The sequence below is a fragment of the Convolutriloba macropyga genome, chromosome 3 (assembly GCF_964194025.1).
Source record: "Convolutriloba macropyga chromosome 3, txConMacr16.3, whole genome shotgun sequence".
Taxonomy (NCBI): domain Eukaryota; kingdom Metazoa; phylum Xenacoelomorpha; order Acoela; family Convolutidae; genus Convolutriloba; species Convolutriloba macropyga.
In genome coordinates, this window is record NC_134470.1 from 39,539,842 (window position 1) to 39,564,896 (window position 25,055).

Sequence of the window (25,055 nt, forward strand, 5' to 3'; positions counted from 1 at the left end):
TGCTTGTCGGCTAGTTTTTATCGCAAGTTTTTAATCGAAAATAATACAGCATTAACAGTACTTCTCTCAGCCCTAAAGCCACACCGAGTGTTTTTAGTAGATTGAACTTCAATAAATATGAAACCGTTGTTTTGAATTAATTTGAAAAATTTTAGCTAATGCTGGCAGTATTGAAATGGGTCTGAAATTTGATGGAGTACTCATTTCCCCATACTTATTTATTGGAACAACCTTTAAAATCATATGGCAATGTGGAAATAAGGCAGTCATTCATTAAACCATTTGTCCAAAAAGGTCCCAAAGCGTAAGAAAACCATTTAGTGCAAAAATTATATACCTCGTAGCAATCTTCGCAGTTTTATTGGAATCCTTATTGATTCAAAGGTTTCTTGTTCAGTCCTTTTTCCGAAAAGCCTTGACTCTTGTGCCCCTATTGTTGTTATGGAAGGACGATTTTTGCAAAAACCCTGACTCCAATTTATTGCCAACTAAAAAAATTGTTGAACTTATCATTGGGATTGTTTCAGTTGCGTTTTTGACTTTTTACTTGTAATTTTATCGAAAATATAACTAAATTTCGATTTATTTGTTCTGCAGTTATTTCCATTTTGTCTTATTTTTTTTGCTTTCTCAAAGTTACTGATCCTGCACTGTCTTTTTTATGCTTCTTTAGCCGATGTTGTTTTTTCTGTTGTTTGTTTTTGGCTGCAGCATTTTTGTCATTATTGTCAATAGAATATTATCGATCTCGTTTAATAGACCTTTTTGGTAAATATAAGTCTCAAATTGTGTATAGAAAGTAGAAAATGTTGTTGGTGCCATCTCCAGTCCTGTTCCTTGCTTTCAAACTAAGAAATAGTAAAAAAAAATTACTTTCTTCTGCCGGAAATTTTCAAATTTGGTCCAATTCCATGACTCCCTCAGGATCTTGTTGTGTTAATTTCAAGATAAATCGAATAATGAACTGTTATTGTAGTCTTTTCACTTTTTGAACAGAAATTTTGCATTAACAGTTCAATATAGGATCTTGACCTAATGGTTTCGCGAGTAGTAAGGTTTTCCTCAACTATTGATGAATCAAAAGATTTAGCCAGATCCCTTAGATAGTTTTTTGAGTTTTTGATTCCTTGGGACAAAAACTGACATTACAATTTCCACAAAGCACATGCATGCTCGTTGATTTAAATATAAATTGAGAATCAAAGATGTGGTCGTAGCATTTGGCGGTATATGCACAAAACCGACTTTCTTGCCATTACAAAAGTAATACTAATAGCTTGTATGTTATTTAGAATATATACTAATAGCTTGTTATGAAAGATATCCATGTATATTGCATTTCTTACAAAAAATGCCACACCTTCTCTATTGTCTCTTTTACTGGTTTTGTCATATCCATGATGTCGGAAAGAAAACTGGGTTCAACCATTTCTCAGTAGGACCGATTGCTTGTGGTTTCTTGTCTAATGAATAATGTTTAAAGTGAGCTATTAAAATTTTCTATTGATTGAACGTATACTGGTAAGCATGATAAACGGTTTCGTTTTACCCGGACTCAGAATGTCAATGACGACCATGGGGGAAAATGTAGAATTTGATCTTGACTATTCGAAAATTATTCAATGGCATCCATCTACTGGCATCAATAACAATATTGCTCCCGAAGGAAATAATTTTTTGGTAAACAAAGATTTAAATGCAGTTTCGAATTTTCAAACTGATTTAGGCCGAATTGTTCATGCTTCTGTAATTGTTTGTTTTGCCGTTTGCTGCTGGGTATACCTCATCATCACCATCGTTAGTATCAAAGTTGTATATGCCTATAATCAGGTCCCTTCTCTTCGCTTCAGCGTTGATAACTGCCTTGCATTCCCGTTAAGTCTCGTCCAGATAGATGCTTTCGTCATTGACATAGATCTTTACGTTCCTCAATGCCCTCCGTTTTTATAGATCGCAATTTTCTCCTCGAATTAAAGCAATATATCCATATTATGGTCGTCATTTTGTTATCTGCCTAGCTTAATATGACATGCTTTAATAGCATCAAATGGAGTTTTCACTCCGATATAACTTTGCAAAATTTGCGCGTTTCACTCGTAACGCTCTGGACCCCCTTTGCATTATTGTGTGGGTTGACAAGGAACAAACTGTACAAAATTCTTAGAAAACTCTCTTGTGCACGTAGGCGGTTAATCTTTTTTACAGTTAGCCAAATTTTATGTTCGGTCCCTAACTTCATTCGTCAGCGGTCTTACCTCTTGTTCACAAGCTCTTTCAACACTTGATGATCCAGTTGAAAGTATTTTTTCCAGAGACTTCTTTTAAACGGAATTAAACAGTAAGAAGTTATAAATCATTCTCACAAAAAACTAAATTGCGCAGTCTAAAACGTTTCAAAGAGAAAACTTTTTCAGCAAGGTAAGACGACTGTTCACTACAGCAGACGTTTTGAAAAATGATCTTTTTAAATTTATTACATCAATTAAGCTTAAAATGATTATAATTCATATAATATTTATCAAAACAATTAGGCTGAAAGAAACTGAAAATTTATCCCTCAATTCTTGATATCTTGCCTAAGTATCACGTCAAAGTTTTGTTCGAGGTGGCCAGAGCTCATCCAAATGATACAAATCCCCCCAAACATTTTAGGTTTTGGTCTATTGAAAAATTTTAAAATAATTGTTGCAATAAAATAATCATAGACACTCATTTTTACAGTGAAGATTATATAAACCTTAAAGGAATGCAAAATTTTTTAAACGTATTCTTAGTTGAAATCTTACTGCAATAAAATTTGAAACCTTGTTCTGACCCCATTTTAGTGGGTTGGAACTATATGCTCAACTATTTTTTTGTTCAGGCATTTTTGGCCAATCGATGTTATTCAAGGTTGCCAGAGTTCCTTGAAATGAATAACGTAAAACCGCTGAAATAAAAGGTTTTTGGCAATTAACCAATTAAATGAACGTTTTGGTCATAAAATGAGTTTTAAATTAATTTTAAGAATCAGATGTAATCATTTGCACTGATTATCGATTGAAGAGGACAGTTTTCTGTTTTTTTTTGTTTCTCTGTGTTTTCTGAGTGGATGCAAGAGATGGTCTCAGCTTGAAAAATGCCACATAATCTAATTTTGTGGCTCAAATGTTTGAAAATACTTTTGTCAGTGAAACCCGAAAGAGTCTGAAACCCATCATTGGAGGATGTGGGTGCATCAAGCTATTTCGTTTTGTTTATATGTCGATAGTGGCCTTTACTAACATCTAATAATGTCTAGGCCTGCCTGCCGCTTGAAGGCAACTAGTTTGTGTCCTAGTTAATACAGTTTAGCGTTAGTGGGTTTGTTTTAGTTAATATTGTTAGTATATTTTCTTCGCGAGACAATGTGGCTATGAGGGTTTACCCATTTTTAGAAATTTTTGCTTCACTTCTCAGTGACTAATAAAAGTTCAGCTTTAATCGAATTTTTGGACCAAAAGATGACTAAACAGGGCGCTTTTGTTGAATTTGTGGAAACAGTTTTTGTGAAAGAGGCTTGAACCGTTACGTGGGGGGGGAGGGGTTAAAGAAACTGCACTCTATTTGTTTAGTCAGTTTTGGCCAATCGATATTATTTAAGGTTACCATAGCCTTTTGATATAATTTAGAATCCTTATTATAAAATTTTTTAAGTATTGAGTTTTTGTTTGTGTATTGGTATGTGTGTATTCCTAGCGGATAGAGTTGATGCTCTCCGCTTGGAAAATGTAACAATTTCTAATTTCGTTGCTCTAAAGTGTTTAAAAATACAAACTATTTTTAACCTCAGTCAGACCCGTCAGTGGCTCAATTGGGTTCAGTCAGCTGTTATTTTTGGTTATATCTCAATAGTGGCCTTTTATAACCTCGAATTTTTTCTTTTGTTATGGATCTCGCTATAAGCCACCTCCCGTACCCCCGACAGACTACGATGAAGTCTAGCCCTGCCTGCCGCTTGAGGGCAACTAGTGTAGCGTTAGTGGGCTTATGTTTATTGTTTGTATAATAAGTTTGCTGTTCGCCGAAGGTTCACCTATTCATGGAAGTTTCCGTTCGAAGGTTCACCTATTCATGGAAGTTTCCGTTTCTCTGTTGGGCAAGTAATCAAATATCGATATAATCGAATTTTTGAACCAAAAGATAATAAACCTGGCGATATTGTGGAATCTGAACTGAACTGGACTGGAATCTGAACAGTTCGGGCTGTTTTATCTCTATTTGCCAGATGCTCTAGAGTTTTGAGGGGATACAGTACTACTTTAATTGCTTCATTTTACAGTGAAGATAATAAAAACATTAAAGTGATGCAATAATTTTAAACCCCTAGTTGGCGGGGGGGGGGGGGGGGTTAGCTGGGGATCTATATGCTCAACTGTTTTTTTCCTTTCAGTCAGTTTCAGCCAATCGATGTTATTCAGGTTAGCCAAAAAAAGTTTTGGCAGTAAACCAATAAAATTGAAGTTTTGCTTTAAAATGATTTTTAAAATAAAATAATCATTTGCACTGATAATAATAATAATAATATTGAATTCAACCAAACATGGTTACAACCGGCTTGGTAGTCCCCAGATTAGGGGAGAAATCAAGTTTAAATAATTAATATTTCTCGAAAACTTTCGATCCTGAAGGGTAACTTTTATATTTGAATCTTTTCAACGCCTCCCCTTCCAAAAAGTTCTTCACTTCTCTTCGAAACTGACATGGATTTTTGTGTGGTGAATAAATAGCAAAACTGTTAAGTTGAGACAAATAATTATTGTATCGGGCTACTCTATTAAAGTAATTATCTTCAGAACGTTTCCGAAATGTTTTTCGCGCTTCAATAAAAAACTTTTCACTTGATCTGGTCTTTGGACAACCAAAAGTTATTGACCAGTGGTCTGACGCATTCATAGAAGTTAAGCCCACTAAAATCTTGTTAAGCAGAATTAGGTCGTTAAGAACTAGAAAATACCTGACTGGCAATAGGCGATTTCGAATTAGGCTCTCAACGTATTCTTTGTCACCCAGAACAGAACGGCAAGTTATCGGTTTAAAAGTGCAGATTTCCGGTTTTGTATTTTTGTTTGTGTGTTCCTAGTGGATATAAAAGATGCTGTCAGCTTGGAAAATGCCATATTATCTAATTTCGTTGCTAAAATGATTGAAAATACATTTTTTACCTCAGAGAAACCGAAAGAGACTTAATTGGGTCCATCCAGCGGTTTTGGTTTATATCTCAGTAATGGCCTTTTATAACCTCTAATATTGTCATTTGTGACGCAACTCGCTAAAGGCCACTTTCCCGATCACTCGACAGGCTACAAAGAAATATTGCGCTGCCTACCGCTGGAATGCAACTAGTGTGACGTTAGTCTGTTTATGCTTTAGGTAATATAGTTAAATTGTTTTCTTTGCGAGACGACGTGGCTATGAGGGTTCACCCATTTACGGAAATTTCCGTTTGTCTTCTAATCAATTAATAAAAACTCAGCTTTAATCAAATTTTTGGACGAAAACATAACTAAACTGGTGCTTTTGTTTTCCACAAATACGTTTGTTTACAGACTGTTTTTGTTTACAGAAAGACAGTTTAATGTTGTGATTTTTCAGTTTGCAGATAAATATGAGAAAGCTTCTCGAAACCTTCATATATGTTCATCCCTCACGTGTTCGAGTATACAAGAGACCAACAGGCTTTTTTAGTTATTGTCAATCCTCATCATATCATTGCATGCAGGTAAAAATGGCCGCAGAAAAATCTCGTTTCTTTTCCATTTTAATTTTGCTGGCATTTTGTCGGTGTTCTCTAGTCTTGAGACATATGATATAAGACTGGTTTTATAATTTGTAAACGAGAGTGTAACTCTCTGATTAAAGCTTTAATGGTTCTTATTTTTTTGGTAACTTAGTGGGATTCGTGTTAGCTCAGTGAGCCATTCTATTTGACTAAACTTTCCATTGTGCCAACCTCACTTAGGTGGGGGGGGGGGGATCATATGCTCAAGTTGTTTGTGGTATCATTAATAAGCCAGTCAAGCGTGGAACATTCAATTGGAACATTCAATTGAATTCCATCTTTCTCGAGGAGTTGAGTTTAAATTTTTGGTGGACGCAGGCTGATTTTCACTGTCTTTGTTTGCCTTTGTCAGGCTGATTTCACTTTGTTTTTGTTTGCCTTTTTTGAAACCTTATGATCTAACATGATTTTGTTTGGCTAACATTTAAATGTGCTCAATGACATTAATTTTTGAATCTCTTGGTTCGATGATTTTTTGTTCGTGCCGCGCTTTGAATTCTGTTCTGCCGTTCTTAATTTGCTCGCGAATCTTACTTTAATTGAAATGTGTTCTAATCATACATATGATATTGTTAGAATCGATCACTAGGCTGCTATTGGTTTCTTCGACCACTGACACTACGAGTTTTGAAAAATTCTTTGTGAATATTTTAGTTTTTACTGTATTTCTTGTATTTACCGTCACATCATATTGACTCATAATTGGAAGGTTCACTTTGATTATCTTTACTTTTTAATGAAGTTACCTTCGCCTAAGACAACTTATTTAATGTGAGTCATTGGCTTTTGGTTTTTTATGGCTTTGGCGCAATGTTTGTTCATATTAGTTTTTTGGCTGTACTTACTGCTCTTTCTGTAGTCCCATTTTTTAGTCTTATTGTCGACAATTCTCGGTGGTCTTCTAAGGAAGCATTAGTTAACCGGTAATTGATTTATTTTTTGATTTTTTAAAATTTTTTTTTGAAATTTGCCCCTAGTTGTACTTTTTGTCGACTTCATAATTGGTGTCAGTGGCTCCATCTATTTACTCCGAAACAAAATTAAACTTTACTTTTCATCTTTCAATTTGGTTTTACTTTTCATCTCTCAGTTATTTGCAATATGATACTATTTGTTGTTGAAAAAGTGTTATTTATGGGGTCGGCCGTAACCGTTAGTTTTTTGTTGTCTTACTAAAAGGTTTTCTATCTCAATAACAACAAATCAACTGCCATCGGCTGTATAGTTTTTTCAGTTTGTACCGAATGTTATTTATTGAGAGATCGTTTCTAAAGTTAGTGATTTCGCGAATCTTGCCTTCTGTTGTTGTTTTTCATGAACGTTGATGTTTTTGTTATTTTGTCGGTTTTTAATGAATAGTTTTTAAGTGGTTAGGTATTTTTTTCATAAACGGCTAACTAAGTGTTCTTTTAACTTCGACACAAGTTTTTTTTCATTTGCTGTTGTTTATTTTAATCGTTTTGGTTATTTTTTCCTTTGTTTTGCAATATTCGTGTGTTTTCTAGGATCGTGTATTGTGTCTTTCATCATTATTCAATTGGTTTCTATTAATTTTAAGACCACTAGTTTTTGTAGAAAAATGAGTTTTTTTTTCAGATTGTTTTCTGCTTTCTTTGTTTGTTTTCTCACACGTAGGGTCATTTCCGTTGTTGACAATCAAAGGCTGCTATTCCAGTAAAAGTCTTGGTTTTGTAGTCAATAGTCATTTCTTCTTTGTGGATTTAAAATCTCATTTTTGCTTTTTTTCGCTTGAGAAACTGTATCAGCTTGATTTCTTTTCTTTAACCAAAGTTTTGTCCATGCTGTTGAAATAAAAAGAAATAACTTTACTATTATGCACATCTGTCCATATTTGAGAATGCATTAATGTTTTATTTTGAAAATTTACTATATCTAGGCCGAAACATTGTCCGAACGCTCATTACAGAGCCTGGTCGTTTCATGAAGTATTAGAACAGTAGAACAGTAATAGCCAATTTTTTATAGGTCTGCTCTCATGTTCTTTGCTTTCTCCATGTATCGAGGGCGATGAATTAATAAAACTACCAACATTTTTCTTTTAAGGTCTTTTCTCATTTAGTGGTAATGATATCACTTTCAAATTTTTTCAGAATTTTCGGAGTATTAGTGAAATTCATTTGCTGTTAACTGCGAAAAGCGCAAGTGAATTGCCGAATCAGCTCTTTCGAATATGCGTTTAGATAAAGCATTAAAGATGCAAATTGTGTGGAATTGGTAGATTTTGTCCAAAAAATACGAAGTTGCTCACTTTGTTTTATTGTCTCTGAAGGCATTTTTTTCAAAATTGACACCGGTTTTACTAACACCGTCGATTGTAAAAATTCTTGAAATCCGCTGATAGTTGCAACATACGGATTAAAACATTTGTCCTAATTTTGAATTGCGGGAAGTTGCCTGAGTATGCTTTTCTTGGTTTGGTAATTGATCCGTCATTTTAAGCTAATGTTGCCTTTTAGTTTTTCATCGAGGCGTCAAAAATGAGTTTTCATTATGATTAATTGCTCTCAAACAAAGTTTGTAGCAATTATTTTAGTCCTGTCTCTCTTTTTTAATGCGATTTTTCGCTTGACCGATTTTGTCTGACGCTTTTAACTTTTCGTCCTCAAAAACGGGATAAACAGGTAGCACCCAGGGGGCATTAAGTGCTCTTAGAGCCTTTCAGCTGTTTCAGCTCAAACTGTTTTGGAGAGCTAAACTTATGGTGTGAAGGGCGGTTCTTAGAGGTTTAAGACATACCCACTGTTGAACGCCCCCCCCCAACTATTGCCCCCACCCCCACCGCGCTGTTGCCCCCCACCCCACTGTTGCCCACTCTAATACCCCCTCCCTCCCCATCAGCCCGCCGATGCAGATATTTGAAAATTTTTGTCATTCTTTGAGTTCTTTCAGCCCTAGGTGTCAAGGAACCTCCTCTATTTTTTTATATTCCTATAGGTAACGGCATAGTTTCTAGTGGTAGAGGAATGGTTTCAACATTTTAACATCACGAATTTTAGCAATTCTTAAAGACATGAAAATTTTTTCAATGTTTTGAGATATTTTTCATTATTCACGTCTTTCCAGAAGCAGGGACCAGAAATTGTCCCTACGGGTTTGATAATCAGCTACTGCAAAAATTTTTTTGCCATGGAATAGCTTTCAATTTTTTAATATGACAGATTTTAGCAGTTTTATTTTTTTATAAAACTTGCCTTTTTTTTAATTATTTTGTAAATTTTTGTCGGTTTTTAGGTTTCTCCAGCCTCAAGAGGCGAGAAACCTCCTCTAGGGTCCGACAGTAGGTTACTGTATAGTTTCTAAATGTAATGGAATGCTTTTCAAGAATTAAACATCACGAATTTCAGCATTTTTTTTTTACAAAACTTGCAATTTTTTTTTCAATTTTTTAACATTGTTTTTATTCAGTTTTTCAGCTTAACAGAAAATCTTCGTTAGGGTTTGATAAAAAGTTACTGGAAATTGTTTTTTGGCCATGGATTAGTTTTCAACTTTTATTTCACAATTTTTAGCAGTTTTTTATGCAACTTGCTATTTTTTTTTCAAGTTTTTTGAATTTTTGTCATTTTTTTGAGGTTTTTCTAGCCTCAAGAGCCACGGAACTTCCTTTTTTTCTAATATTTTAAAGATGTAAGGGAATGTTTTTCAAAATTTTAAGTTCACGAATTTAAGCAATATTCAAAAATATTTGCAATCTTTTCATGTTTTTGATTTTTTTCCGGCACCAGGGACATGGGACCTCCTCCAAGGTTTGATAATAAGCTGTCGCATAGTTTCTAGAGTTAATGGAATTGCTATCACTATTATAATGACTCCAGTTTCTTTGCAATTTTTTGATTTATTTTTTTTATTTATTAATTTTATTAATTTATTTAAAATTTATTATTTTTTTAATTTTTCCGGAAATTATTATCAATTATTAATTATATTAATTTATTTAAAATTTATTATTTTTTTAATTTTTCCGGAAATTATTATCATATTCAATGCTCAGTTTATGGATGTTTGAGCCAGTGAAACTATTTAAAGCTTGAAATAGTGATACTGGATAGTCTCTTGAGACTATGAAACGGTTTTGAAGATTTTAATATCTTGAATTTTAGGAAGATTTTGTTAAAATTTGCAATTGTTTTCAAAATTTTGGATTATTTTTTGTCCTTTTCTTTCTGAGTTTAACGATTATTACTGGTCAACGAAGTTTTTCAAGTCTTGCAGATAGGTTACTTGACATAACTCCAGAGACAAAAAATAGTTTTGCACATTTTCACTGCGGAATTTTTCTTTTAAATTTTGCAATATTTTGCAAATTTTTAAAATATTAGTTTTTTTTATTTGTTTACTAACAAAGCTAGAAAATCAAAAGATGCAGAGTCAAATGAAGCTAAAGCTAGTCTCACTAAACCGTGGCTAGCTGATGAACCCAACCGCTCGCCGGTTGTTTGAGAGCAATTTGCTCGACGCTAGTCGGTTATGTTTGAATTTTTTGTTCCTACTCGTTAAGTTCAAAAAAGACGTTTTTAAAGTCATTTTTGGATCTGAGTAGTTTCAATTGGTGTTCCTAACAACGATTGGTAAGTTTGGAAATGTTTGCTTTTCAAGGGTTGTGTAAAGTCAAGAGAAGCCATTGTTGGTAACACCATTACTTGGCAAAAAATCTTTCCTAGTTTGCTGAATTTCAATGCTATGAGGGGCAAATTGAGTTTTTTTGGTCATTACTTAGCGAAGTGAATAGGAAGCACAATAATTGTTCAATAATTGTTCAGTGTTCTCTGCCTTTTTGCGATTCGTTTACTCCGAATTGTTTTCTTGGCCAAGAAGTTATTTTAAAACCACTTTAAGAACAATGAAAATGTGAGGTCAATCCGCTTTTTCAATTGAGAAACGTGGAAAACTGAAATATTTTGCAAGCGTAGCTAATATTATTTAAATTCATTTTGAAAAATGGAGCTAGGTTTTCACAACACAAATAGAAATTATTGGTGTGCTAAAAATTGTTAGTATTCGTTTTTTATTGATGCAATTCAGAAAAACACTGGACCATTATCAAAACAACTTTCCTGACACCAAATAGTTAACTCTTTTTTGGTCCCGCCACAACAACAACAATAAAAATCACCCAAAATTTGCGGCGTTCTAGCAATTTTCAAATAGCTCTAAACCAACGGTTGGTGGGCCAGATTGTGTTTCATTTAAAAAGTTGTTCCCGAACATTATTACAGATGTGAAAAACATAAGCGTGTTTTGTCTTTTTCAAAACAATTAAGTATTTTCTTATCCTCTGTACGTAAATATGAAAATTGATATGCCCAATGCATGGAAGTTGGTTTTCATCGATTTCATCGAAAGCATTTTTTAATCATTCCCTCGTGGTATCTTGACAGTTAGCAAAATATTTAATTTTCTAGATTTTTAGGGCTTAATTGTTTTAAGGTTGATTTATTTTTTAAAAAAACAATTATTTTGCGGATAAACCTTTCATTGGTCCGTCATGGGTTCTGCCAGCTATGATTTAATTACATGATAACAGAAAATGTTATGTGCAATTAATATATGAATTGATATTAATCGCTGTTGACCTTCTCCAATTTGGCATTGTTTGACAGGGATAGAAATTTTGTTATCATCATAAGTTTGGCAATGGCGGTTAATTGTATGTTTGAGGTAAAGATATTTTGATTTTTATTGAGATAAGAATTTTAGAATCGAATGCTGCTTATTTGCTTTATCCGTTCTAAATATAAACGACTACACAAAGATTGCAGGAACAGAAATGGAAACTATTCTCTATATCATTATCTTAAGATAAATGTGCCGATAATCGAAAGCAATTAGATATAAACATGTAAGGCAAGACCTTGTTTTGCTTTCTTTTGTTTTGGTTTCAGTCTCTCATCTCTCGATTTGAATCATCTTAGTTGGGGAGCAACTGTATGCCGGTTTTTTCCAGTCAGAGTTGTTTTTCGAGTCGTGAGAGGTATCATTTGAAAGCTCGCCCAACGTAGACTATATAATTAAAAAATTAATTACATTTTGTCCAAGGAGTTGTCAAGTTTTGTGAACATTTGATTGATCTCCTTTGTTTTGATTCACATATTCAGGGCATTTGCTCTATTAATTTTTGTCAATTTTGCCAAAAATATGTTGAAGTTATTAATGATAGTGTTATTGGTTTTAACTTTAATTTAACTTTTAAAAGAAATGAGTGTTGCTGAACTCTTTGATCGAACTTTTTCCTTCTGCTGAAACTTTCAAATTTCAGCTGTTTATCAAAAATGTTACCAAATATTCTTCTTTATCCCACTTTGTTGAAATTTGCCTAAAATTACAAACCTAAAAACTGCTGACACAATGTTCTCGATCTTTTTTTTATAATCCAAAATTTATTTGGATTGTTTTGAAGTGTTCTCTTAAAAGTATTTTTGACGTTTTTTGTTACTTACTAACCAGGATGGTCGCAAAACAAGGCCTGGTTATTGCGATGTTCCATTTACTTACAAACGAGGCCCAATGAACATATATTATAATTTAAGCGAAATAAATGATCATGGTTTTTGTGGCTTCAACGCTATGTTTGCGTAAAATTATTTGAAATTTCTGAATTCTGCTTTTATTCGTTGTTTTTTGTAGTCTTATGACATAATGCCAGACCTCCACTCAATAATATGTGAAAATCTTTGGAGGTATAAACATATGTGAATTGTTTTTCTAGAAACGATTTGAACTTGGGTTATGTGGAACTGTTGTGTTGCTGCCAATTTTCATTTCAAATAGTCGTGGCATTCATTTAGTCTTAGTGAAATATCCTCCATTTAATGAATATATATTTGTCAATTAAGGAATGTTTTTCAGATAGTTGTGTTATCATGGGTCGAAGACCTGCGCGCTGTTACCGCTACTGTAAGAATAAGCCATATCCGAAATCTCGCTTTTGCCGCGGTGTGCCTGATCCAAAGATCCGCATATACGACATTGGTCGTAAGAGGGCGGGTGTTGATGAGTTCCCGTGTTGTGTTCACCTGATCTCGGACGAGTTGGAACAGCTTTCAGGTAACGGAAAATTCACAGGATGCATATTGTTACCTTTGATTGTTTCTAGCATAACAAGCGAAACAGTGAGTCTCATCGGCACCTTATTTTTGCTAGACCTTTTCATTATCTGATCAGAAAAAACATGTAAAGAGTTAAAAACCCGCTAGATTTAAAACCAATATAAGCGTCACGGCACATTTGTTTCAGTTCACACCTTTACGCAAACAATGTTTTCTTGGTATGAAAAGTTTAACTATGATAGCCGAAAACTACGGGAAACTACTAAAGTAACTTCTGTTGATGATGCATCAATTCAAGATGACCGAAGTCAATTTTATGAAACTTGAAATTTTTCCCGCCAAAAAACTGGAAGTTGACTTTGTCCAAATAAAGCGTGTAAATAGGTAACTGTCCGCTAAAAGAGACTTCAAATCACTTTACTAGAAATGTTTTCTCCACGCATTGAGCACAGTTTCTGAAAAGAGTCAATTTTGTAATGTGTCGCAGGTGAGGCGTTAGAGGCTGCGAGAATCTGCGCTAATAAGTACATGGTCAAGAATGTTGGCAAAGATGCGTTCCACATGAGAGTGAGAGTGCACCCATTCCACGTGATCAGAATCAACAAAATGTTGAGCTGTGCTGGGGCTGATAGACTCCAGACTGGGATGAGAGGTGAGTGATGATAGTTCCTTTCAATTCACTATTCACAAAAGTTCACAGTAAGTTCCGTTTTATCTTTCATAACAAACCCAATATTTTAGCTTTATAGCTATTGCTTATTCTGTTGTTTATGGCCGTTCAGCAGTTGTCAATTTGTGATTTGTTCATCCACTGTTGTTCAACTGTTTTTTTGTTCATCCAATTTTGACCTATCGATATATCTGATGCAGAATTATGTGAGTGGTATAACCAATTTTTCTTCTATTTTTTGTGATTTTTCTCTGGAGAAACGGAATAAACAAGTAAAGCCCAGAGGGCTTTAATTTCCTCAAGAGAAAAGTTTTCAACTCAAGAGAAAAGGACGATAATTTGGTATGTTCCGCCTAATTTTGCGTGGCGTGGCCCTTGAGAGATGGCTACAACTTACGAACAACTCAAAAAGTTTGTAGCAATTTTATTAGTCTTCTGTTCTTTTTTGAATGCGATTGTTAGTCTCATCCATTTGTCTTTTCGTCCTCAAAACAGGGATATACAGGTAAAGCCCGGAGGGTATTAAGCTTGAGCAGTTCTCTTAGAGCCTTACAAGTCACTAAGCATGGTAACGCCAAAACAGTTGAGAAAAAATTTACGGTGTGAAGGGGGGAGTTTGACTCCTAACCCCAAACCTCAATACTTCCCCACTGCCACCCTCGTTCCCCCGGCCCCTACTCACTGTCGTCTGCACCAGCAACCTCCACTCCCTCAGCCCGTCCACTTTGTTTAAAAACTAATTTCTGCCGTTAACTTTTTCGTTAATTGAATCTGCAAAACCTTAACAATATGCAATCAGCAATTAATTATTTGCTCGTTTTTTTGGGCTCCAAAGCGGAAATATTTCACTTGCCTTTTCAATTTCCAAAAACTATAATTTCGAAAACCTTGACGTTTTTTGTTTTATCGTTAGAATTCTAAATGGAACCCATCGAGAACAGAAATGTATGTACAATCAATGTCTTTGCGTGTTGGTGTTTCCTCTATCCTAAATACATGACATTTGTTATTAAATTATTGATAACTTTTACCAGGTAATGTTTTTCCTTTATACAATTACTCTACTTGTATTTGCAACTGTTGTGCAAAAGTAAGAAACTTATATTAAATTGATTGTTCTGCTTGTTGATAGTTCTATTATGCGAAATATGAAATTTAGTCTCATTAAAAACTACTAAGTTTAAAAGGTTTGATTATGTTGTTCTTTTTAATTGCTCTCAAACAAAGTTGGCAGATTTATATTAGTCCGGTGGTCTTTTTTAATGCTACTTGTTTCTTTACCGATTTTTTGTCTGCCCATTTAACTTTTCTTCATCCAAAACAGGATAAACAAGTAAAGCCCGGAGGGCATTAGGTGGCTGAGCAGCTCTCTCAGAGCCGTACGCGTTAGTATTCTCCTCACAGTATGCGATTCACCGAAACTGTTTTGAGTACCCATTTTTTTGTCGTGAAGGCCCATTTTTTTGTTTTTGGCGCTTCTGAATCTTAAAATCGTGCCCCGCCTCATCCCCCCTCCACCATTCACTCGCCGCAACCCCCCACCGTCCACCCTATTCAACCTGTTGATTTGGACCCCTCTCTTAATGTCCTCCAACTCGTACCCACTCCCCCACCCCAAAGCGTGAACGCACTCCTCTCATCGCCCCCTAATGCTAGCATCTCTAAGCCCCAGCTGGCTGGCTACTTGTGACGACAACTGTTAGCCCCTCGCTTGAGATCAATACTCTAGACGTTTGTCGGTTATGTTTTCTTCTCGGAAAATATTCTCATTTCAATTATGAACGTATTTGGTCAAGATGCTGAAAAGCAGCTCACAGGAACCGTGTCAGATAAAGTTTTTAAGTAAGGATAGCAACGATTTCAGAATGAAAAGTTTACCGCGAATGATTTTTCTGCAAAACGAAGGATTTCTTTTAATCGTAATATCTTCAGAACACTAGCTAGATTTTGAAATTGGACTGAAACTCTCCGATTTATACAGTTTCATATCCTCTGAATGAAAGTATAGTTAGTTATCTTTTCGGCTTAAGAAAAAGCAGGAGACTTAGCACATTATTGAAATCTGTATCTCTTTATTATCTGCAAATCTAAAAACGGATGTCAGAGCAACAACTTGATAATTTTGCTGCGCTCTGTATACAATAGGAGTGACTGAATTGCTCTGTTAGACTTGATAATGTCCTTAGAATTGCTAAAATTGTTTTTTTTTCAAATTTAAACTCCGTTTGATCCCATTTTCTAGATAGCACAAGAAAGGAGTAATAGAAAGGAGTAATAATAGGAGCACAAAAGAAATATTAAAAGGAGCACAAACAAGGAGTAATAAAACTGCTGCCATAGTTGTCAAAACTGATTATTTTAAAATGTAATAAATAACTCAAATCAATTTTGCAATTTTGTTGACTCGGAATTCAGGGATCGAATTTTTTAATATTCTACAAAGTTTCATATTCTACAAAGTTCAGGGAGACGCAAGAGAAATATAAAGAAAGATTTAATAGAGAATATTCAATTGCTCTTAAACAATTAAATGATTATTATCCCATTCACCGAAACTATATGCGATTCACCGAAACTGTTCATGGTGTGAAGGGTTGATATTGATCTTGAGGGTTTGACCCCCTGTTTTTCACTAATAATCATTGGTTTCATTAATCAGAATTAAAGAAAAGTTTGGAAAATTTTACCTATCTTTTTTGAGAAATCTCTACTTGGCAGTATGTGCGAATTTTTACCTAGTAAAATTATTGTATCATTGAAATTATCAATACCAAGGAAAGAGTGTAACTTCTTGTGATATCCAATGTTGTGACAAATCTCGAATTTTGTTGACTAATATTAAAATTTTGATCAGAACTTTCTGAAATTGATTTCCATAATTTCTACCGAATTTTGCGTCAGTATAAAAAGCCTTCCAGTTTTACATTCACACGCTTAATAGTCTCTTTTTTTGTTGTCGGCTTCTTGTGGATGAGATATGTACTGCGAGTTCTGTATCCACCAGTTCGTTAAGTGATTCACTATAGATAAATTGTGTTGCGGTCTGAAATTTAAATCTCGTTATCTCAAAAACTACATGTCCGATTTAGTCCACTTTTTTCCATGTGCTATATTGTAGCCTAGTGCTAGTCACTGCGAAGTTTGCTCAAATTTGAATCGTTAGTATGGGAGCTATTTACGATTGAAAATTTCAGCCCTTGTATTAAGATTGCTTATAGGTCGTAAAAGGTAGCCCTACTTCACTCCTTTGAGATAGAAGCCTTTTTTTCACTCGAATTGTCCTCGCTGAACTCCCATTTTGTGTACAACCCCGAGGGCTTTGTCATCAAAAATGGATAGCGCAGACTTCCATCAATGACCATAATAGATAGACTTGCACTTTTTTTATAACTCAAAGTATAACTCTTCAAGTTCCCCCTTTGCCAAATGTATTGCAGTTCCCTGTAGTTTTTCACCGCATTTTTTGGAACTCTGTTTAATTTCAGCTTCTTAAAAGCTTCCTTTTCTTCACTTCTCCTAATTTTGCAATCCATGAATTTTTGTTATCGACGGAAAAGACGTTATAGTTTTTCAAGTAGCTCCGTAAACTATCAATTGGTGGGAAATGTGCTGCTTTTAAGTTGTCACTACAATCAAATCCTGCATAAGGAAAAAACCTCTCTCTTCAATGGCTCCCTACGCTCTGAGAAAGTTATGCAGACAAATTGCTCCACCTAAGAAGTGCCAAATGTCCGGTTTCAGTAAAACGAGAGCGTTCATTCCAATATACTTAGTTTCCATGAGAATCACTTTTTGAACAACATTTCTCTCTTTCAGTAAATGCAGAAGAAGATATTCTCTAATCAAGTTCAGGTCATATAGCAAGCTGTTGAAAAAAATACGGAGATTGTACAGTAATAATTCTCGGTACAGTAATAATGATACGGAGATTGTCTCTTTTGCGATAATACTTTGAGCTGGCTTCAGATTTCAATGGAATCGAAATCGTTGTCATCAAAATTTTCCGTTGCATCATTAACAGGTCCTTTGTTCTCTTACAAGGGAACTTCTTATCGAACAAGCCAGTTCTTTTTTCGAGTTGAGATATCAATTTCTTCATAATAATAACACTTTTCTGCTGTATTATTTCCAGGTTAGTCAAACAGTCCCGAATTAATTGGTTCGGATTTAGGTTGCAAAGGAAAATTATGTCTTCAATTTAGCTGGAAAATGTCGACGCAATAATTGGAACATATTGGTAATCCATGAAATGAATTCAGTGTTGTTGAGAGTGATGAGTAGAGAGCGACAGGTACTGTCGTTGACTCAAAATCCAACAAAATTAAGTGAAAAAACCCTCAATTCTACTGGAACAGAAATATTGACTTCTTCTAATCGATCGAAAATTGTTTCTGATAGTTGATAAGCTCCCGAGTTGCCTCGGAACAATTCGTTATATGGACCACCAAATTTTTTGATCTATCTAAAAAGTGATCAGATATGTAACTGCATAGCTTCTTGAGGAATTTGTAGATGTCCGCTGTCCAACAGATTTGGTTCTCATATCTCAACAATGATGTGTCTTTGTAAGTTTTGCCGGGAATAGACGAGTTCAGCATAGGTTTCAGACTAATCGTCCGAGAAATTGGTGTAAATTGAATGTATTGGTCAGTCAGATCTTCAAGAATTAGATTATCTCAGTGTACTCCTGAAAATCTTTGCCATATTTCCTTGTTACTGAGAGAATATTGCGTCAATTTAATTGCATTTGATATAGCTCACATAATATTTCAGTTCTTAAAACACTTCACTTATTGGTTCATGACTAAGTTTGGAGGAATAGGTTCTTCAGTGCATCCAAGGTGAACACCAATCTGGAAAAACACAAAGGAAACGTTTGTATAACAATAACTTCCATTTTCTGCCTGGACGTAAAGAAATAAGTTTCCCTAAAAGTTCTTCCTCTCTGAGCTTTGATTTCATGAAAGACATTTGTGTCATCAGCGAACGTATTTAGTTGAGATGCTGAAAAACAGCTCTTTGGAAGTCCACAGGAACCTTTTAAGATAAAATTTTTAAGTAATGATAGCAACGATTTCAGAATGAAAAGTTTACCGAGAATTGTTTTTCTGCGAAACGAAGGATTTCTTTTAATCTTAATTCCTTCAGAACGCTAAATTTTGCAATTGGAGTGAATTTATCAGATTTTTACAGTTTCATATCCTCTGAATGAAACTATAGTTAGTAATCTTCTTGGCTGAAGAAAAAGCAGTAGACTAATCACATTATTAAAATCTGTATGTTTTTATTATCTGCAAATCTAAAAACGGATGTCAGAGCAACAAGTTGATAATTTTGATGCGCTCTGTATACAATAGGAGTGACTGAATTGCTCTATTAGACTTGATAATGTCCTTAGAATTGCTAAAATTGTGTTTTTTAAAATTATATTCCGGTTGATCCCATTTTCTAGATAGCACAAAAAAAGAGTAATCAAAAGGAGTAATAAAAGGAGCATAAAAGGAGTAATAAAAGGAGCACAAAAAAGTAGTAATAAAACTGCTGCCATAGTTGTCAGAACCGATTATTTTAAAATGTAATAAATAACTCAAATCAGTTTTGCAATTTTGTTGACTTGGCATTCAGGGATCAAATTTTTAAATAGCACTGGAGACAAGCGAACAAAATTTTCCAATTGATTTTTTATTCTCTTTCTTGTCTTCAAGTATGAGCTCTGCTATTGAATTCAGCAGAAAAAATTTTTTTCCGACCTTTTTTAGCTATAAACCTCATATTCTACAAAGTTCAGGGGGACGCAAGAGAAATGTAGAGAAAGATTTAATAGAGAATATTTAATTGCTCTTAAACGATTAAATGATTATTATCCCATTCACCGAAACTATATGCGATTCACCGAAACTGTTCATGGTGTGAAGGGTTGATATTGATCTTGAGGGTTTGACCCCCTGTTTTTCACTAATAATCATTGGTTTCATTAATCAGAATTAAAGAAAAGTTTGGAAAATTTTACCTATCTTTTTTGAGAAATCTCTACTTGGCAGTATGTGCGAATTTTTACCTAGTAAAATTATTGTATCATTGAAATTATCAATACCAAGGAAAGAGTGTAACTTCTTGTGATATCCAATGTTGTGACAAATCTCGAATTTTGTTGACTAATATTAAAATTTTGATCAGAACTTTCTGAAATTGATTTCCATAATTTCTACCGAATTTTGCGTCAGTATAAAAAGCCTTCCAGTTTTACATTCACACGCTTAATAGTCTCTTTTTTTGTTGTCGGCTTCTTGTGGATGAGATATGTACTGCGAGTTCTGTATCCACCAGTTCGTTAAGTGATTCACTATAGATAAATTGTGTTGCGGTCTGAAATTTAAATCTCGTTATCTCAAAAACTACATGTCCGATTTAGTCCACTTTTTTCCATGTGCTATATTGTAGCTTAGTGCTAGTCTTTGCGAAGTTTGCTCAAATTTGAATCATTAGTATGGGAGCTATTTACGATTGAAAATTTCAGCCCTTGTATTAAGATTGCTTATAGGTCGTAAAAGGTAGCCCTACTTCACCCTTTTCAGATAGAAGCCTTTTTCACTCGAAGTGTCCTCGCTGAACTCCCATTTTGTGTTCAACCCCTTGGGCGTTTTCTTTGTCATCAAAAGTGAATACAGCTGTCTTCCATCAATGACTACATTTGATGACTACTTGCTTTTTTTATGACTCTCTATTCTTTGTTTCGTCAACTTTTGCATATCGCGCGAAGGTAATTGAGGGTCCTCGATTTTTTCAACTATTTTGTAGTGTAGTTATTGTAGTCTGTATCGTTCTCTCAAAGTAGAAAGAAGTTAGCTTCCATTTAAGGCTGAAGACACCGGTTTGCCAAACTGAAGCGTATAACCCAATTTTAACATATCAATTTGTTTTGTGTGGTAGAATGTAAGCATTTTTGTATTGACTTCAAGTGTATTCACGACGTTTTTGTTGTTGTACCACCTAAGAAAGTCTTGAAAGGTGAGCATTTTCCCCCTTTATTAAATATATTGCAGTTCATTGTACTTTCTTACCGCTTTTTTGTAATTCTGTTTAATTTCAGTTTCTTTAAAGCTTCCTTTTCTTCATTTCTCCTAATTTTACATTCAATGAATTTTTTGTTATCGACGGATAAGACGTTTTAGTTTTTCAACTGGCTCCGTGAACTATCAATTGGTGGGAAATGTGCTGCTTTTAATTTGTCATCAAATCATTCATAGGAAAAAACCTCTCTTCACTGGCTCCTCACGCTTTGAGATAGTTATCCAGAGAAATTGCTCCAACTAAGAAGCGCAAAATGTCGAGTTTCAGTAAAACGAGAGCGATTATTCCAATATACTTAATTTCCATGAGAATCACTTTTGGAACAACATTTCTCTCTTTCAGTAAATGCAGTAGAAGATATCCTTTAGTCAAGTTTAGGTCTTATTGCAAGTCTTTGAAAAAATACGGAGGTTGTACAATTTTAATTCTCAGTACAGTAATAATAATACGGTGATTGTCAGTATTTAGTCTTGTCTGATTTGCGATAATATTTTGAGCTCGCTTCAGATTTTAATGGAATCGAAATTTGTCATCAAAATTTTTTGTTGCATCATTGACAGGTCCTTTGTTTTATTGTATGAGAACTTCTTCTCGAACAAGCCAGTTCTTTTTTTCAAGTCGAGATACCAAACTCTGCAACTTCTCCTTCATAATAATTGCGCTATTCTGCTATACTTTTTCCAGGTTAGTCAAACAGTCCCAAATTAATTGGTTCGGATTTAGGTTGCAAAGAAAAATTATGTCTTCAATCAAGCTGGAAAATGTCGACGCACTCATTTTAACGCATTCTAATCCAAGAAATGAATTCAGTGTACTTGAGAGTGATGATTGAACTGGAAAATGTCGACGCACTAATTGGAACATATTTCTAATCCATGAAACGAATTCAGTGTTGTTGAGAGTGATGAGTAGAGAGCAACAGGTACTGTTGTTGACTCAAAATCGAACACAATTAAGTGAAAAAACCCTCAATTCTACTGGAACAGAAATATTGACCTTTTCTAATCGATCGAAAATTGTTTCTGATAGTTGATATGCTCCTGAGTTGCCTCGGAACAATTCTTTATATGACCCATCTTTTTTTTGATCTATCGAAAAAGTGATCAAATATTAAACAGCGTACCTTCTTGAGAAATTTGTAGATGTCCGCTGTCCAACAGATTTGGTTCTCATATCTCAACAATGATGTGTCTTTGTAAGTTTTGCCGGGAATAGACGAGTGAGTTCAGCATAGGTTTCAGACTAATCGTCCGAGAAATTGGTGTAAGTTGAATGTTTTGGCCAGTCAGATCTTCAAGAATTAGATTATCTCCGTGTAGTCCTGAAACGTGTTTGCCATTTTTCCTTGTTATTGAGAGAACATTGCGTCAATTTAATTGCCTTTGATGTAGGTCACATAATGTTTCAATTCACAAAACCTTTCACTAAGTGGTTCATGAATAAGTTTGGAGGAATAGGTTTTTCAGCGCCTCCTAGATGAACACTGTTCAGGAAAATACAATAAGGTAACGTTTGTAGCACAATAACTTCCATTTTGTGCCTGGACGTTGGGAAATAAGTTTTGATAAAAGTTCTTCCTGTCTGAGCTTTGATTTGGGAAATAAGTTTCGATAAAAGGTCTTCCTCTCTGAGCGTAACAGTATCGAACACAATTAACACCAAAGACTGTGTACAACAATCTGAAGTACAACACCAAACGAAATGTTTATTTTAGTTGAACTGGGTAACTTGTCGTAAACAGAATCCAATTTCTCTACCATTGTTTTGTGGTTGGGTTCGTCTAATTTGAATGTGCACTTTCTTTCTAGACAATTTGAAGCACTGAGTCTAGGAAAAAATGTTTAATGGTTTTGAGTTCACTTTGAAGAGCGGCAGAGTTTCCATAGGTAGAGAAGTCAACGTCCTCGCAGGAAACCGCATCTGAATTCTGGTGATTGTTTCGTTTGTGAATAATAAGTTGATGACATTTATAGAACGATAAACTGCAGTTGTTGCAAGAAAACTATTCCATGAGAATCAGAGAAGAAGCATGAGTAGAAGTAATGTGATATTTCCGTTTCTCATCGGGCGGAAATTACGATGCAATGTGAGCAGTTTCTCAAGTGAAGCTTCTGATGTCTGGTCTTATTGGATTCCAAAGGAAGTATGAAGAACGCCGCTCCTTAAGATGAAGAACACGGCTCCTTTGGATCAGATTGGCTTTGTCTGAGGAATAAATTGAAGTAATATTGGACGCTATATATGAACAGAGTGAAATATAAATTGTTAAAAGAAGAAAGTTGCACAGTCTTAGACTTTTAGACTAATATTAGTATAACAAAATAAGATCATTTAAGAAAGTTATTGTTATACATATTTGGTCGCAATTCGCTTTGGTTTACCCATATATTCAAATGTTAAACAGGATATACTGCTGCTATTTATTTTCTCACATTTTATACATAAATATAAACATTTAACAAGAAAGACTGACCTGAAATTTTAAAATTACGTAGAAATGATTAAGGTGGCATTTTGTGGAATGGAAATTTTAGCTCGATCTCAAGGTTGGAACATTGTGTGAACGCACATCAGGCCATTTTAGCGAACCTTTAAAACCAAAAAAACTTTCCTTATAGGCAAGTTTTGATTCATGTATGCTTTTGTTTGAAGCCATCGTGACTTATTACTGATGTCAGATTTTACAATTGCTTTGAGGGACACCAAATAAATGCCTCCATCCATTTTTACTCTTGGCTAACCACTCAGAGCCCCGAACCGCAAGAATCCAGAGGATTGGTTATATGAATTCATCAACTTACGCTTGATATGGAAGATGCGCGTGGGTTGGGAAAAGGAGTGTGGCGATCTTTGCTTTTCAACACTTAGAAGAGGATCGATTTGTCATCGAAATTGTTAGATCAAACGAGCTCATTTCGTCGGCAACTGAGGGAAAACTGTTTGACTATACGAACCAAAACATTGAGTTTAAAATGATTTCACTATTAAACATTGTATTATTTCTGTACATTCTGGATTCATTTGTTGTTTTTTTTTTAAACAGGTGCTTTTGGGAAGCCACAAGGGACTGTTGCACGGGTGAAGATCGGCCAGCCGATTTTGTCAATGCGAATCAAGGACAACAACAAGCACAATGCCATTGAAGCCCTCAGAAGAGCCAAGTTCAAGTTCCCAGGTAAAGATCATTTTTACGTTAGAGCTCTCATAGTTTCGATTTTACGCGCGCCCAGTCTGTGGGGACTTGAAACATCCCAGGATGAAGGAGAAGTTGTTGTGGAGTTTTTGAAAAATTATCATTATAACCACGTTCAAAAGCGTTTACCATCTTTGTAACACACTATGAACTTCTAGTTCATTTTTCAAAATGCCTGGTCAGTAAAGTGTGGTCACTAGGTCGGCAGAAGATTCTGGTGTCGTCCAAGTGGGGCTTCACTAAGTGGGAGAGGGATGACTACCCTCAGCTGAGACAGGACGGCATCCTCCGACCAGATGGATCTGGCGTGCAGTACAGTCGTAAGATGTTCAGAGCACAGCAGCACTCTATCAAACTGGCTTCAATGGAACAAGAATAATCAAACCAGAGGTGTCATGTCATGCAAATCGTTTTCAGGAATTGATGAGTGCTGAGCCTGCATTTTAATTGTACTGAATGTTGTTGATATGGTTGGTTGCTGTAGAGATCAATTCAATAATCGGAGAAGGCATTTTCTTTTCAGTTATAAAGCAGCCACAGTTTTAGGAACCTCAATGTGCATGGTAGTAATCTAGAATTTAGAGCAATGGTTTAAAGAATGCACAACAACCAAATATTTTAAGCGTTCATCTTACGGAGTCTTTCTATCAACTACAACTGAGTAAGCTGCTATCCTCTCTCAAGGGTAACATGACAATTTAGCAAATTCCATTTCACCCAGTGCCTATATCCAGTGCCATTATATCCAATGTCATTATACCCAAACTGCCATTAAACCTATAGCTGAAAACACAGTCGTAAGCTTTATTAGTGGTAAAACACTATATCATAACGTTAAGGTAAAGATAGCAAATTCTCTCCGTTCTCAAAGGCAATAAGCAAACTGCATCAAACGGCAACTCTAGCAACATTTTTTGGCAGGTCTTAAACCAAGGTCGGGCAACAAAACGTTTTTGAAACATAAAAATATTAAGCCTAAAACGAGCGCAATCGATTTAGTATACAAGTAGGCTCAACAAAAATTGTTATTAATAGCCGCACAGCGATAGCTGGGGCTATTATTGGCCTTCTCTTGGTTTTTTACAATTCAAAGAATTTGAATTGTATTGGGGCGCTGTCTTTTTTTAAGATCTGTTCACACATTTTCATGATTTTTGAAGTCAAATTGGAGTAGTGATTTTGGTCACGCCGAAACAGGAAGTGGAGCGAAAAAGCGAGTGGTTTTGCGGCGTGAAATTTTTTCGCTCTAATTTT

The 25,055-nt window shown here is 34.9% G+C and overlaps 1 protein-coding gene across 1 annotated transcript in view; it reads left to right on the plus strand.

Moving 5' to 3' along the window:
* LOC142336199 (large ribosomal subunit protein uL16-like) overlaps positions 1-24,312 on the plus strand; it is a 100,901-nt gene extending 76,589 nt beyond the window's left edge. Inside the window, exons 2-5 of the mRNA XM_075384854.1 lie at positions 12,666-12,865; positions 13,355-13,519; positions 23,652-23,783; positions 24,002-24,312. Coding sequence (XP_075240969.1) covers positions 12,682-12,865; positions 13,355-13,519; positions 23,652-23,783; positions 24,002-24,180 — 660 coding nt within the window. The 5' untranslated portion in view covers positions 12,666-12,681 and the 3' untranslated portion in view covers positions 24,181-24,312. The remainder of the gene's footprint in view (positions 1-12,665; positions 12,866-13,354; positions 13,520-23,651; positions 23,784-24,001) is intronic.
* Positions 24,313-25,055: the final 743 nt, after the last annotated feature.